The 16,767-nt window shown below is 40.3% G+C and overlaps 1 protein-coding gene across 1 annotated transcript; it reads left to right on the forward strand.

Annotated features, from left to right (window-relative positions):
* Positions 1-37: 37 nt before the first annotated feature.
* On the forward strand, positions 38-16,263 carry LOC130180272 (interleukin-6 receptor subunit beta). The gene is made up of 15 exons (XM_056393722.1): positions 38-254; positions 2,387-2,542; positions 4,522-4,681; positions 6,363-6,544; positions 6,623-6,786; positions 7,128-7,293; positions 7,999-8,081; positions 8,442-8,673; positions 10,061-10,249; positions 10,355-10,459; positions 12,373-12,519; positions 12,835-12,966; positions 13,136-13,232; positions 13,718-13,799; positions 14,231-16,263. Exons 2-15 carry the CDS (start codon positions 2,485-2,487, stop codon positions 14,969-14,971), a joined length of 2,538 nt encoding a protein of 845 aa, XP_056249697.1. The 5' UTR covers positions 38-254; positions 2,387-2,484; the 3' UTR covers positions 14,972-16,263.
* The last annotated feature ends 504 nt before the right edge of the window (positions 16,264-16,767 follow it).

The following is a 16,767-nucleotide window of genomic DNA, read 5'->3' on the forward strand; positions in this document are numbered from 1 at the left end:
ATAGATGTCTTTATTGTGTAAATGTCAATGAAAGTGAAATCATATCCTCATTCCAACGATTCTAGAGGGAATCTTTTCCCTGACCCTCCAGGGGACCTCGAACCCCAGTAAGGAAACCTCACAGAGACCGGACAGGGGCATTGAGAGACAGGGGGGCGGAACAGATGTGTTTACTAAAGCGGAGAGGTTTGCTGCTCTTGTGTGCTCGCTGTCTGAAGACTCGGTGAGACGCACGTTGTTACAAGCTCGCACCGGTAAGTGGACGAAATATTTTGCCTCAAACATTTTCCACCCATGTGTTTTCAGTAAGCCACATCTTTGAACTGCATCCGCTGAAACTCTTGCGCAATTGTCTGCACTGGTAATAAAGCGTTAAATACACCGGTAGTTTAATGTGAAAAGCAACGATTAATTTAAAGAAATAGACTTGAGGCAGTTCCTAGCTACTTGAAAGATGTGTGTTCTTAAAATGTGTATCTATGGTCTTTTCTCCTATAGACAAGAAGAATATAAACATTCATCCGCAAACACTAAACATGATGGTTCTGTTAGAGATTTATTTTTTTATTGTGTGGGGAATTAACAGCAACTCAACTAATCCCAAACTTTTTTTTTTCTTTGGTGCAATTAGTCTATTAATCGATTAGTTGATTGACAGAAAATTAATTGGCAACATCGATTGATCATCAGTTAATAGTTTGTTTCATTTTTATTACTACTATATGTTTTAAAGCAAATTTCTAAACTTGTGGACAATAAAGATTATTATTATCATTATTATTATTATTGTTGTTGTTGTTGGTGGTGGTGGTGTTTGTTTGTTTGTTTACTTGTTTATCGGCTCCAGCCTATACAATGTAAATATCTTTGTGTTTTGAACTACTGGACAGAAAACAAGATGTTAAGACTTCACCATCGGCTCTGTGTCCTTGCGGAAACGGGCTGACCAATAAAAAGTGTACAGGATATGACACCTTATTATGTACACCTTTACAGTGTAATGCAATTGAATACTAAATCAGTGGTGGCAAGTAACTCAAGTACATCAGCTGAAGTACTATTACTTATTGATATTGAGGTACTCGTGTATTTCCATTTTATGCTACTTTATACTTCTGTTTCATGTGATGTTACTCTGATAATCACCATTTCATTGACACTTCATATGATCATTACAATCATTGAAATGAATATTACACCAACCAGCTGCCACATTAAAGTGATGCATCAGTAGTAATAATACAAGAATATGATACAACTTACTTACAGATCCCCCTCTTGATTATGGAGTTTCAAGTGTTTCAACTTTCAAGTGCAAGAAATTGCATATTTGTGACGCTTGAACTGTTCAGGTTTGTTGACACTGTGTAAAACAGGTATTCAAAGATTCAAATTTGTAGTAATTTTCACTGGTGGTTTTGTGTGTGTGTGTGTGTGTGTGTGTATGTGTGTGTGTGTGGTTTTGTGATTTGATTTAAAGTTGTACAGGGTGACAGAATATAAGAAATGTCATTCAGTATATTTCCATTCGCAGCACTGCTTTAGCATTCATTAGCACTATATAAACATTTAATGAATGGTTTATAATGTAAGTTATTTGTGCGCAGATATGAGGATATTTTTGACATCTCATGTGAAGACATGTTTTATATTAAGTGTGTTTTACTATATTGTCATTCATCTGTTTATACACCTGCCTCCATGGGTGCCCACATGAGAAGTTATAGTTGCTGACAAATAACACACTTACATCTGCCTACAACTACATTATAGTGTGTTATAAAGCTGTCACTAAACCGACAGCAGTTCAATCAACACCTCTCACTCAGGGTTACCACAATCTGAACATTATAATCTTCATAAAGACAGGATTTATTGCAGAGCTTTCACTTTAGATTTTGCAGGTACACCTAATAAGACATCCGCCCCCCAAATTTCACATTTTGGCTTTAAATAGATGGAAAACCTGGCACTGCTCCTTCATGTCAGTAGCACCAACATGATCTTACAGGTAGGTGAGCTTTATCCTCACACCGCTGAAGTTCCAAGGTCTGAGCCTGATTTTGATAAAAGAACCAGTGACCATCATCCTGTTCCCTCACTCAAACCCACAACACCCAATTTAGAAAGTGACAGTGTCTGAGTTTGGACAAACTGCTACATTTCATATTGGTTGAGTGTTTGCTGTGTTGCAAGCGGAAAAGCTGTGAGCACACACCCATGGGGCTCAAAGCGATGAAAATGTTGTATTGAAACTGGTTTCACGAGCCTGGAACCTATTGTGATGAAATCTAACCACTCAACTGAGTCATTCTTGAGCACCCTCAGCTCATGCTCTTTAAATCTGTTTAACGTTTGAAAGGATGAATGGTCTCCTGTTTTTCAGTGTGCAGAGTCCTCGTTGTGGAGCTGCTGGTAGTGTGATGGGAGGAAATTAAGTAAGTGAGAAACACTGCAGTGCCAGGAGAGACCAGTTTGGTGTTCATGGAGCGGGGCCGGTCTGTTGTGTGGACCTGCATGCTGGGGGCTGGACTCACCCTGGGTGAGTCATTTTCAGAGTCCTCTCGCTCTTAATCCGGCCAGAGTCAGACCCAGTCTGGAGAAGTGCTAAAATTTGTGTGATAGCTGTGGTTGGTTGATATAAATCACTGGAAGAGGAACATGATTAAATACTGAAATTACATAATGTCACCAACCATCGCCATTATCAGTCTGTGCAACTGTTTGCAAGTAAACTAGCATGTCCATATTTTTGTAATGAAGAATCATGTCAGCCACTGTAACATTAATGTGTTTTAATAGTTTTTGTATAACAGTGGAGCTCTGTGGCACTGACAAATAATCTAAATTAGGTTTTGGGATACACAGACAGTACCTGCAGTTTAGCATTATGGGGCCTTTTAACCACTTTCAGCAGACTGTTTTTGGTTTTCAAGCTCACAACTTTACTGTTTTCATTTACTGTTATTACCACCCTGTAGACTAGTTATTTTCAGTAATAAAGCTCTAAAAATACACAGTACATTGCTGTTCAGCACCAATACATAAATATAGCATAGCATTTGGCAGCTAAAGACCTTGATATATTCCCTCAGGAGTTGGTGGGGACAACAAACAACAACAAAACAGGGCTAAAATGAGAGTCAATATTGCACTTACATCAATCAGTTAGCCAGAAACATGACATCCAAAATCTTGTGTAAATGTATGTAGCAACTATTTGCGAACTAGTTTGATATATCAACCCAAAAGTTGATGCCGTGTTAATGTTGTGTTTATAACTTCACTGTTCCTGATTGGCCAAAATCTAAGTTATTGCAGGTCAAAGCTCTTAATAATGATACTGTAAATGATGAAACTTACAAAATATACAAACAATGATTAATTACACAAGAGGTCAGTTGTAATAACAAAGTCAGTCAAATATCATCCAACTCGGACCTGCAGAGCCTTTCAGTGTCCTTCAGCTAATCCTTCAGCCAACTCAAAGCTGTCCAGCACCAAATTATAGATGGGCAAAGTTAACAAGTAGCCAGTGAACATATGGAGCATTTAGCACATAAAGAGCCAGATATTCTTTTCCATGTGTAATGTGAAGACCAAACAGGCAACTGTTTGATAGCACATATCAAAAGGTCAGATATTGTTTGTCAAAAGTGAGTGTGTTATGTTCTACTTATTATGGCGTTCTCTCCTCATGGTTCCCAAAAATCTATAAAGCCAATTCAACTTTGTGATGCTCAGTTAGATAGATAGATAGATAGATAGATAGATAGATAGATAGATAGATAGATAGATAGATAGATAGATAGATAGATAGATAGATAGATAGATACTTTACTTATCCCTTTGGGGAAAATTCATGTAAGTTAGTAGTTAGCACTTTATTACTCAAACTTTAACAGCAAAAATCACACAATATTTCCCAAAGAGCCTTAAAATTTTCCTGGAACAGAACAACGTTGCATAGCTGAAAAAGGTGGCAACATATTAATTAAGAAGTAGTTATTCAAACTACAGTATGTCAGACCCAGTATGATCATGTTGAGTAACCAGGGAGAAGTTGAGCCGACAGAGCGATGCCAGATCAGGGGAAATATCTTGTACAGTCTTGTCTGAGCTTCTGTTTAAACCTCACTCCAAGTAGCAATTACAGCCCATAGCCCATAAAAATATGAATATTTAACAAGATAAATCACATGCAGCTGGTGTGGTTAAACTGGTTTCAGATAATTCTTCTAAAGTTTTAATAAGCGCTGCAAGCAAGGTGCTACTTCTGACTATTGGCTTGTAGAACAAATTCACTCATTTTCATCCTACTAATTGCTTCTCTTTTTTTCATTAAATTCATTTCCTGCCAGATAAAATCCTGTTCTACACAAATCTTGCATCCATGATGTATTTCCAAACCATGCCAAATTTCTTTAGCCTGGAGATCGCTATAGCTAACCAAAAACTCCAGACTTATTGAGCAGCATCTGCCTCTTCATGCCGTTAACTCCGGCCTCTCTCCATCTTCAGTCCTGCCTCCAGCTTCGTCCAGTACGACCTCCAAGGCCTCCCACCGACCCCCGCAGCTAATTGGCTGTGTGTTCCAGAATCGAGCCAATGCCACTTGCCGCTGGGAGGCCGCAGACATGCCGACGACGAACTACACTCTGCAAATTCAGAAGATGTCCGGGTGAGACAAATTTGCCTCAGCTTCAGTTCATCCAAATTTTGTGGAGCACTTCATATATTACATTGCATTACTCTGCAATATACTGTATATTTATTGTAGTAGTTTTGGAGTGATTCGGATGGGTTCTTTCATAATATGGGACTAAGAGTCTAGAGCTGGACAAAACAGCTGGACACAGATGTTTTATCAAATCTTCCTTAAAGAAGAGTAAAACGTACATTTGTTGGGGGCTATTTTCCACCACGGATTAATTTGGGCTGCTAGTGAGTATTTACAGAAGCAGGACAGAGTATGACTGACAGAAAATTAAGCTCAGTGCTGATATTTTTTCAGTATAAAGGAACTTGCATTTAGCAGTAAAAGAGCCATATATTTACTTCAAGAGCTAGAAGGGAGGCAGAGGGAAACACAAACACAACTCCAAAAGAAGGATAGCGTAGCTCCATAATTGCTGGATGTGTAAATAAGCAACAGTTTGAAGAAAGAAGAAAGTTTGCCATATCAACTTAAAAGGTTGATGATATGTCAGTGTTGCATTCTCAACTTGTTTCCACTGCTCCAAGTGGCCAAAAATCAGTTATTGCAGATCTAATTTGTTTGAAATTCAAGCTACCAAGCATTTTGGAAGAGTTAGTGTGAAAGGTGCCAAATCTTTTATTATCAGTAGTGAGATATAGTTACCAGAGAGAGGATGACAAATTGTTTTAATTTTGTCTTTTTATGGCAAAAAAAAAACCAACTTCTATTTCACTTGTCTGCAGCCTGTCTGAAAAATCTAATCTAGTTATTGTGCATACTTAAGACGGTCTATAGAGCTGAAATAAGCATTTTCCACTGTGTGGTTAGTAAACAGGAAACACACTGATGTTGTCTTAGATGTACTTTTGATATTTGTTACGGTTTGTTCGGTTTGTTTTACACTTGTAAAGCAGAGCCTCTTCACACATTTACTCTGAGTTAGACATGGATGTACTGTACCCTAAAAACCAAACTACCTCGCTCCTTGGATGGTTCCCTTCAAAGTCTTGCCTGATAAAATGTCAAGACTGACCTGAGAAAATGCAGCTGGTTTAACCACCTTTCATTACAACACGCTGCATCCATTTTGCACTCTGCAGTGTATTTATCAGGGTTAATGATAGATTCAAAATGACCAGTCAAATGGATCCAAGTCCCAGTTCAGCAATAGCAAACTGTTGTATTTTTCCATGTAATCATGCCTTGCAAGCATGTTCGTCCCAGCGTTAATGTTTGACAATGATTCTTCTTTTGCCAAATGCAAATTCTAATCATTTGTAATCGCTTTCGAATCTCCCCGTGTGCGTGTGAGGCTTTGATGGCGAGTGTGATACTCAGAAATAATAGTTATACAGTTGCCACCTCATGATCTGTTTGTTGGTGACATGCGTGATATGCGTGTTTATGGGCAAGGTTTTGTTAGTGACAGCACATGCAAATGTCCACGGGAACATCTGAAACATACACAGGAATAACCATTTGCATAACAAAGCATGCATCTATTTGGGTTTGTGGTTTTGTATCTGTTTGTGTGCTTGTTGCCTGTCATGCCCAGAGGTAAGAGAAGGAGTAGGACTCAGACAGATATTGTTTTCATATTGGTGTGCTTGTGTGTATTTATGGGTGTGTCTTTCTCTGTGTACATGTATGTGGGAATGTGTAGACCTGAGCCCTTCACGACAAACAGCTCTCTGAGGACGTACAAATGCACCACCTCTGGCACCAACTGCACAGCCAATATCAGCGTATCATCCGTGAGGTTTATCTATTGCATCACCGTCACAGCGCACGGTCGTAGCCTCAACGTATCGTCAGATCCTCGGTGTCAGCCCGGTAGAATTGAAGGTGAGGTTGGTGCACTTCTCGTACCCTCCTCTTCAGTCTCTTACCTCTTTCTCACTCCTCTCTCCCTGTCTCTCTCAGTGATGTTGCCTCCAGTGACGTTGAACAGCGTGAGTCCAGTCGACAGGAAGCCTGAGTGTCTGAACGTTACCTGGAGCCGCACATTGGCTGTTTTCCCCGTGGCAGACTTTGAAATAAAAGGCGGAAAACTGAATTCCCAAATCGAGGTCACAGCAGTGGGGCAGGTCTGCCGCTCCCAAATACGCACAAAAACTACAGATAATTGCATGAAGGAACACATTCATTCATAAAGGAAAGGTGCAAGACGTAGCATTTTAAGATATTAAAGCATCCTACAGCAGGGGTGCTTTTTGCCAAGTGAAGATAAAATTTTCCATGTTCAGTTCCCACGACATCTCTTCCCTCATTGGCCCTTTTCACGTATTGTTAGAGGGATCAAACATTTCCCAGCAAATGTAAGGAAGCTGCCAGACTTCCTGTAATAATATCTTGATATTAAAATGTTCCACATTCCTTCACAAGTTAATTCTCACCTTCCTTCTTCCTATTTCTCTGCCCCGTGCAGCTCGATGTCCAGGTGAACGATGTGAATGTGACAGACTACAGCTTCCTGGTTTGTCTCTCCAGACCCGACACTTCATACAACGTCCGGCTCCGTCACCGCTACCAAGGCCCAGCGAGTCCCTGGAGCCCGTGGAGCAACGCACTCCAGGGACGAACAGCAGAGGACGGTGAGAGGACACACAGTTGACAAACACGTGTAATGTGTTTGTTCTCAATCTCAGTCACTTTAGTCCTAATTAATAATGAAACCAGCGCTGATTCATAGCAGCGATGATAGTGATGACCTGGATTCAAGCCCCCTTGGTTAAAATTATGCTTTTTCAAAGAAAGATAGGCGAAGCATATTCCATCAGTTAGAAAGCAAGCTGCGGTGTCTTTGAACAAGACACAGAATCTTTGTTGTTGACCTTTCTCTGGAGGAGAAATGAGAGCAGAAATGCAGCAGAACCAAACAACTCTGTAATTCTGGAGCCCCGTCCACAGAGAGCAGCTTGTGTCCCCAGCAAGAAACCCAGAGGGACACAGTGATTAGACTTCTATCAGCCCTTAGCACACATGTAGACCATATGGGCGAACTCCCATCATCACTCCAGGATCGTTGCAAGAGTTAATAGTTAAGAGTTCACAGGCCCCATCCCAGACCACTGTGTTACTCTCTTTTGAAGACAGTTGTCATAAAATGGCAGCGTGGTGTTTCTGGTGTGTTTGCCTCCTGTGTTGTGTTTGTCACTCGTCAACAATTAGTGACGCTGTTTAATTGTAAGTACCACTGCTGTAGAGGACATACAGTATGTGGTAAAAAGTGCGTAGGCCACGTCACGTTCTGCTCTGTCATGTTGAGATGTTGTTGTCCTCTCTCTTCTGTCTGCCAGCTCCATCTGCAGCGCCAGCTTTCTGGAGGCAAGTGAATGAAACAGGCAAGAATGGCTCGAGGCTCATCTCACTTCTTTGGAAGGTGTGTGTGTTGAATTGTGTTTCAATTTGAGCCACGAGCTTGAACATAATATTTTCTGTCTATCAATTTCATAGTTTTGCAGTTTAATAACTTTGGGATTTGATTTGTTTTTTAATCACGATCTACTATGAACGGCCCCTAATTTGTTTTTATGTCTCCCTGAAATTACTCATTTATTGCGTAACAGTCTGTTTGGAGTTGAGAGTGAAGCTGAGAGAGCTGGAGAAAGAGAGAACTAAATGTGACACAATCTGTTTATCTAACAGAATAGTCTGATTAAAACCTCCATCATCTCACAGAAGTTCACTTCTACTTTTTGTTTTCTCTTTTCTCTCATGGTTCTGTGATTACGTCATTCAGCCCTTGCCTCACTCACTGGCCAATGGCAAAGTTCTCTTCTATAATGTGACTTGTCAGACGGACAGCGCTCAAATTCTGAACGATCATAGGAGCTGCAGAGATTTGAACCAGGCAAGTTTGTCCTGTACCCTGCTCCTCCCTGCTGAGCGCTGCTCCTGCACTCTGACGGCCTCCAACTCTGTCGGGACCTCGCCAGAAGCCCAGATACGGTTCCTTGGAGCGACTGAGACAGGTAAGGCCTCACTCATCCTCCTCATGGCCCATGACATCAAGGTGCAGTCACCTGAGACTCTTGTCCAGTCTTATAAATCCAACCTCTGAAGTTACTCAATATGTTTTCACCACAAATGGGCAACAAATTGAGGAAAAAGCAAACGTGAAATGTCTTAGTAAGATGTTGTTCACCTTTGCTAGTTTCACACCAACACAGTTGTCATTTTTCCATCCAGTACCCACGCTGTTTAGATAGCAAATACATCTGAGCTCCCATCTGAGCACCCATGGGCGTGTTGGTCTTAAAATGTAATTTAGTCTATTGCATGTTACGCCCAACACGCTCCCATGAGTAATTAAGAAACTAAGTAAAGCAATTTTCAACCATGTGCAAGGCGCAGCGACCGTTTTTTCGGCTGTCAGCAATAGCAAAAGTGGATATGGACACGCCCCTAAATGCACTTAGGGCTGTTAAAATAGAGCCTTTTATGTCTTTTGTAACTTTTCTAAACTGACAATCTGGCGATCAAGCCTGCTGTATGCAGTCTTTGGCCAGGTGTGCAGAGGCGGCTTCCAGTCCTACCAGTCTGCTGTCATCATGCAGCTGAACAGCCGAGCCGGTTGTAGCTTCAAAGAGGGTGTGCCAAACAAGCACAGACAAATGACAACTACACCGCGTTCCAAATTATTATGCAAATTCGATTTAAGTGTCATAAACATTAAATGTTTTGTTTTTCAATTAAACTCGTGGATGGTATTGTGTCTCAGGGCTCTTTGGATCATTGAAATCGATCTCAGACACCTGTGATAATTAGTTTGCCAGGTGAGCCCAATCAAAGGAAAACTACTTAAGAAGGACGTTCCACATTATTAAGCAGGCCACAGGTTTCAAGCAATATGGGAAAGAAAAAGGATCTCTGCTGCCGAAAAACGTCAAATAGTGCAATACCTTGGACAAGGTATGAAAACATTAGATATATTGTGAAAACTTAAGCGTGATCATCGTACTGTAAAGAGGTTTTGTGGCTGATTCAGAGCACAGACGGGATTGTGCAGATAAAGGCATAATGAGGAAGGTTTCTGCCAGAATAATTCATCGGATTAGGAGAACAGCTGCTAAACTGCCATTACAAAGCAGCAAACAGGTATTTGAAGCTGCTGGTGCCTCTGGAGTCCCGCGAACCTCAAGGTGTAGGATCCTCCAGAGATTTGCAGCTGTGCATAAACCTGCTATTCGGCCACCCCTAAACAATGCCCACAAGCAGAAACGGTTGCAATTTCCACTAAACATACAAGCTATGCGTCAGATGATTCGCTCTATGTTGAAGAAATACATGGATCAGAATATTAAACTTCTCAGATCAGCCATTTGTTTTTACTGTTCACTAACTTGTTTTTGTGTTCAGAACCGCCTGCCCCGACCCAAATCACAGCAAGTCCACTGGATGACAACAACTTAGATGTCAGCTGGATGGCTCCAGTTGATCGATCTGTGAGCGGCTTTGTCGTGGAGTGGTTTGCTGTCAGAGAGAAAAGCAGCAGCATCCTACACTGGGAAAGGTTGAATAGCTCCTGTACAACGCTCGTCATCACAGGTAATACAATACATACTTTTGTTGCCCTTTGCCATTAATCAAGTACAGTTAATTAACTTCTGAAAATAGGCACCAATAAGTGCTTTTTATCTTTGTGTTGTTTAGAGGGAGTAAAGCCGATGGAGCGTTATGCTGTTTCTGTCAGAGCGCTGTATGGTGAGCGAGTGGCAGGGAAGAATGGGACACTTCATATTTATACACGACAAGGAGGTACGTAATCTGTTTGTCTCTTGCCAAGCTCCAAAAGTAGCCAAAAGCTTGTTATAGATCAGCTGGGAGTGTGGTTTTTGTGCGAAGCGTGTGCATTGTTCTATATTTTTCATTTTGTCAACAAACTGATCAAGTCTTGAAACTTTCTGCCTTCCCTGATCACAGCCCTCAGCCCCGAGCCAAAATTGTTCCTGCCGAAAATAAACTACAGTGCCCACGTCCATGTTAATGAAGGAACAACAATGGAGGTCTATGGCTCAGTTTTAGCTATACAGGCTATTGTTTTATATATATATATATATATACTGTATATTTGTGAGGAGATGTATAACCTAACAAGATGGAACTTAACAAGTTATTAAGAAGAACTCAACTTAAACTTAGTCAAATATCAGAAAGTTGAAATAACAGGTCAGCCTGGCGCACAGATAAGTTTATCATCAGCATCAGTAACACACTGGTTTATATTTAACCTGTGTGTCAGTGATGGTGCGATTTAATCAAGCTGTGCTTCACTTGTGTAGAGATGCAAGTGATCGGTTTCAGCAGTAGAGATGTGTGCATGGCACGCAGAAGATACAGAATAAACCAAGAACCACGCGCAGGTCGACATGGAAACAACAGCAAAACACATTTCAGAGTTGGTTTGACACTGAATACTGAGGGGAACAAAGAGCGTTCTTTCTCTCAGCTTTTGGAGGAGATGATAATGGAAGTCACTTCTAAATGGAGAAATCAATTAGAGCATGTTTGTCAGTCGTGCACTGATAATGGGCTGCCAAGTGACGTAACTGTGACTAACTTCTGTTTGTCTCATTGTAACAAACAATAAGAAAACAGAAACAAACTTCTGTGCTGATGTGCCAGTAAAGTTGTGACAGTGATCCAGAGTTATCCATTAGATTAGATTAGACTGGATTGAAGTGTGTTTTTTTTTTTTTTTTTTTTTTTTTTTTTTTTTTTTTTTTTGGGGATCTTCAAAGTTGGTTAAAATGTCATGTGGAGCTGTTGTCAGAGCAACACGTACTTTGAGCCCAAACCTGCAAAAGTGCAGGTTTATTAACAGTTATCCCAAATGTGAACTAATTTCCTGATACAAATGTGTGGATGTTATTATGATTAAAGATGAGAGCATGCAGTTGTGGTTTTTGAGACATCATTAGGAACAGTTGGTGTAATTCTCACAATTTAATTACCGACACTTTAATTACCCACCTACTTGCATAATACGCTGTGCTGTAAATCTTTTATGCATTTAAAGCAACCTTTTAAGAGATTTGGTTTCATTTTCATCACAGGCTCATGATCATCACTTTGAAGCCTCTTACATGTCCATCAGGGAGAACGTCCCCATTGGTGCATCAACATCCGTCGTAGTGTGGAAAGTGTAGAACAACTAACAATACGAGGGACACATATCCAGTGAGACTTGTGTCCACGAATCTATTGTCCCAGTGTATGCTGCAATCACATGATCAGCACTCATCCAATCATATGGATTCTGATCATGGTTTCCACTCTCTACTAATTTACACCTTTATTTAAAGTGTGAGCGCCAGATACCATCATCCAGGATTAACAAACCATTCCTCAAACTAGACTTCAGAGGATTATTTTAGCCTGGTAACAGCACGTCAGCCTGAACAGAGCCCAGGATGGCTTGTTTTGTAAGAAAACAATAATAATAATAATAATAATAATAATAATAATAATGTTTAACTGTAAAAGAGAAATTCAATTCTCTGTCTTCATTTATTTAGACAAGACAGGAGCTGCTCAGCGTGTTGAAGCAAACTTAATCAGATCAGTTGGTGTTAAATATAGATCTACATCGAGCCTTGTTATCATGGCTCACCATCATCATCATCATCATCATCATCACCGCTCTTGCTCTTATCTCTCTGTCTGTGCAGCGCCCTCAGCTGGTCCTACTGTGACGGTGCAGGAGATCTCTGGCGGGAGAGTGGAGCTCAGCTGGAGTCCTTTGCCTGTGGAGCAGCTTCATGGCTTCCTCCGCAACTACACACTCCACTACACCGCCGCAAACCAAAAAGCCAAGAGTGAGTGATGTGCATACACGCACACAAGCCATTATGCTTTAAAGGATGCATTGTACTGCAACAGGCCACCTGAAATGCCTTGTATGATAAGTGTAGGGTTCGATTTCACTGATTATGTGAATAAGTCTGCAGTCTGCTTCCTGTCCTTCTGCAGACGGCTTTAAAGATATTCTGCATTCCAAGTACACGTGTAAGCACACTGCACAATTGTGATTGTTTTTTGTTTTTTTCCTTTGTTTGTTGTTATCTTTTTATCCATTTCTTTATTACATTTAGTCAATCTACTACTAATGTACCTTTTTTTTGTTTATTCAGGCGATTTTGTGCCTGGTCATGTGCACCGTTACTCCCTGGGGAACCTGGCGCCTGGTAACTACAACATCTTCATGCAGGCCAACACTGACGCTGGAGCCGGAGCAGCTGGGCCCATCTATAAAGTGCACATAGGTGAAGAAGGGACATACACGTTCACACACTCACAGAAGCACCGTACCTTAATACCCTAACAAAAAACCATTATATATTCTTATATCTTTAACTTTGTGTGTGTGTGTGTGTGTGTGTGTGTGTGTGTGTGTGTGTGTGTGTGTGTGTGTGTGTGTGTGTGTGTGTGAAGGTTCTGAGGAAATCTCCATAGTGATTCATGCCGTCCTCCCTCTCATGCTGACGTTATTAGCGCTGGTACTGATAGCCTGCCTGGCACAGAATGAGATGTAAGATCTTTGTGCTGCACCAGAGACACCGTCCACACTAAACAACACAAACATATACCTGTTGTCCTTGATAGGGAGATTCTTATCATAGACGGTTAAGGCATCTATGAAGAAAGTGTTTAATGTTAATGTTTATTGAAGCTTGGCCAAGGAGAACAGAAGTATCATCAATGCATGTTGCTGTGCATGTTGCCACCTCAGTTCTACCTGAGAGGTCCCCTGTGTTTAGTCTTTCTTCAGTTTCTTCACATTCCCAGAAAACAACTCACACCCATGTTTGGTCATCATATCTCAGGCTTACAGAAGATGTGTGGGCATTCTGTTGGCTCCTTACACATAACAATCAATTATGATTTACGCATACCAATATTGCTGGTTACATAAAAGACAGTCGTTTGTTACTGACCATCCAACTTCTTCTGTTATCAGCTTTGCCGCCTGAGCGTCTCCTCCCATAAGTTTGTCTGTAAAAATAACTTTTGCAGGGTGAAAAAGAAGCTGTGTCAGTCCATTCCTGATCCCTCTAACAGCAGTCTGGCCTACTGGACCCCAATAACCGCCTTGGAGGTAACCTGAGTCCTTTCCCATCTGCCCATCTGTACCCTGAGTCCTTACATCTGCCTTTAGCTTAAAGGAGTCTGGTCTTACACACATACACAATAAAAACATTTTTAAAAAAGTACTTTAAAAAATATTAATCATAAACTTTCCATTTCACATTTCCCACATGTCTTATCCACAGGTGTGCCAGTTTTCAGGCTTGTATGTAAAAGCACTAAAGTTTTACAGGGCAACTAGTAAGCATTGTACCTAGGTCTCCTTTGTGCTAAACTTATCAAAAACTTCTCCAAAGTAAAATATGCACTAAATGCACTAAAATGTGATTTTCAATATTTCAAGAAATAATGTTTTGTTTATGAAGAAACTGAAGAAATTAACAATTTAAAAACATCTTCAAACCAGATTGAATGATTTGACTTTTGTTTTTGCTTCCTCAGAGCATGGAGCAGCATCCAGTACTAGAGAAGCCTGACATTAAATACCCTGAAGTTATTTTGCTTGGTGAAAGTGAGCTGCAGATCTCTGACCTGGATCAGGCCTTTGACCTCCAAACATATTCCTGTCATGAGTACTCTCCACTCCCACTTTCAGAGCCTCAGACGCCTCAGAGTAGCAGAATATCAGAGAACAGGAACCCAATCAGATCCAAGACAACCTCCGGAACCGACCTCTCCTCCTGCCCATACTCCAGCATCGTCTTCTCACAGACTCACAAAAATCCTCCATCACCGGTCCTGTTACCTACTTGTCAACAGTTCAACGACCGGCAGCACCGCATTGTCGGCATCAGTGACGTCGAGCTGCAGCTAGGTGGAGACGCTGAGGCGTTTGAAGGCAGGAGGGCAGGAGCACCACAAGAGGGCAGGAGCACCACAAAACTGGATTCACCTCTTTCTCCAGCAGATGAACTGAAAACCTTTCCTCTTTGTCTGAAAAAGCATCAAAGCCTCATTTCCCTCCATGACTTCAGCAGCATCTCTCCATCCTCTGTCTTACTTTCTCGCACTGCTGAGCCCCCTTCACCCAAACACCTTTTTCTTCAAAGCAACTTAAACTCGCTGCTCCAGCCCGACACCGTCACTCACCCCAATGCTCCATCTGACGATTTTACGTCTTTTAATCCTCATATTTTCGTGGATTTCTCCTACTGTCCTGTGGGGTGTGACCCTCACAGTTAGTTAGTTAGTTAGTTAGTTAGTTAGTTAGTTAGTTAGTTAGTTAGTTAGTTAGTTAGTTAATTACTTAGTTAGTTTAGTTTCAACTTTCAATAAATATACTCACCTCCTTTGACTCATGGAAAATTCCATAATTTTTTTGGACAATTTTGAATCACAGTGGATTGTTTATCAGAAACAGCTTTTGTATTTTATTTTTAAATTATTTTAGATGAATCTAATTTATAGATTTTTTTTTTTTTTTTTTTTTTTTTTTTGATGGTCTGCATAAACAGAAAAAGTTAACGTCGCTGAAATCCATGTAATTTAGCAGAAACTTTGAATTAATAATTCATATTTTAGATGTTGTTTGTTTAATTGGTTCAAACAAACAAACAAAAAAAAACATTAAAAACAAAACAAATGTAAAAATGACACATTATCTTATCTTCGGACAAACCCAGGCGAGTTGTTATGCTAAGCTAATGAGCAGCTGGTTGTAGCCACATGAGGGTGGTATTAACCGTCTGATTCTCAGCAAGAAAGTCAATTACAGTCATTATATTTTTATATGTCTTTGATTGATTATGAAAGTTTCATTGTGTGTTTTTGACATTGCACTTCATATACTGTATGTCTGAGCCCTAACTTGGAATCCAAGGAATGTAAATACCACGGAACACAGGCTGCAACATTTTCTTTTGCACACACTGTATACACAGATGTTTGAGATGCCTGTTTTATTTTTTTCTTTCAGGGCAACTTTATTTTTGAATGTGCTATTGTACAGTTAAAAGCAATCTAAGACGTACATGAAAGCTTTAGATTTGAGATGTCTGGGATTGTTGTGTGTGTGTGTGTGTGTGTGTGAATTTTTACCAGTTTAAATTAGATTGCATGGCAGTTAACAGCATTTCTTGTCCTTGTTTATACTTAATATCCATTATTTACTTTTTGGTCAGTGGCAGCTGCTTCTCCTCACTGATGCAGTTTATTATGAATCTTGCCCTTGACACGTTACATCATTTTTCCATTATGTATTTGCAGTTTGGACAGGGACTTTCTGGCCTCTTTAGAGTTCTGTCAGTTGGCTCATGTACCTTTTGAAAACTCACATACCTCAGATTCAGACTTCTCTTATAGCTAAAATGCTGCTAACTGGAATTCAGTCTTACAAACCTTTGTAGCAGTTCTTTTTAACTATGATCACATCAAAGCTGAAGCGCTAATCAGTTGTCACTTTATTTGTCTGAGCATTAATATATGCACTTGAATGCACAAGAAACCATTTTAACATTAAAAGTACATATGCTGGGTGATGATTTCATGTCTGGACTCATTTCACTTATATAACTTGTGTGTTTGAAGTTATGTTTTCAGCCAAGCAGGTTACTTTGATATCTTCTGTACTGAGCAGCGTACTCTGTGTTTTTGTAAAGGTTTTTCACAAAAGACATTTTGACTTGTCATAACAGAAAAAGCACAGGCATTATTAATTACATAACAAAGTCTCAGTTCTATTCAAGTGTCTCTCTGAGCCATGCATGATGACAGTTTGCATGTACAACAGCAGATGCCTGAAAATGAGGCAGCTGCATGGAATTCAGCCATTGTTCATTTTATTATTTACACCAGTGTTTTTCCCACTGTGACATGCTGAAATGTGTGTAAAAGATCTATGAAAGCTTATTTATGCCATAAAAATAAAAAGTGATACAATGTTAGAAACTATAAAACGTTATATACTCATGTTAAGTCAAAATTGTTGGATATTGAGTCAAAACTGTTTTGGTGAAGGCTCTTTTGGCACAACCCATCTC

Source organism: Seriola aureovittata, chromosome 13 (genome assembly GCF_021018895.1).
Source record: "Seriola aureovittata isolate HTS-2021-v1 ecotype China chromosome 13, ASM2101889v1, whole genome shotgun sequence".
In the NCBI taxonomy this organism is placed as follows: domain Eukaryota; kingdom Metazoa; phylum Chordata; class Actinopteri; order Carangiformes; family Carangidae; genus Seriola; species Seriola aureovittata.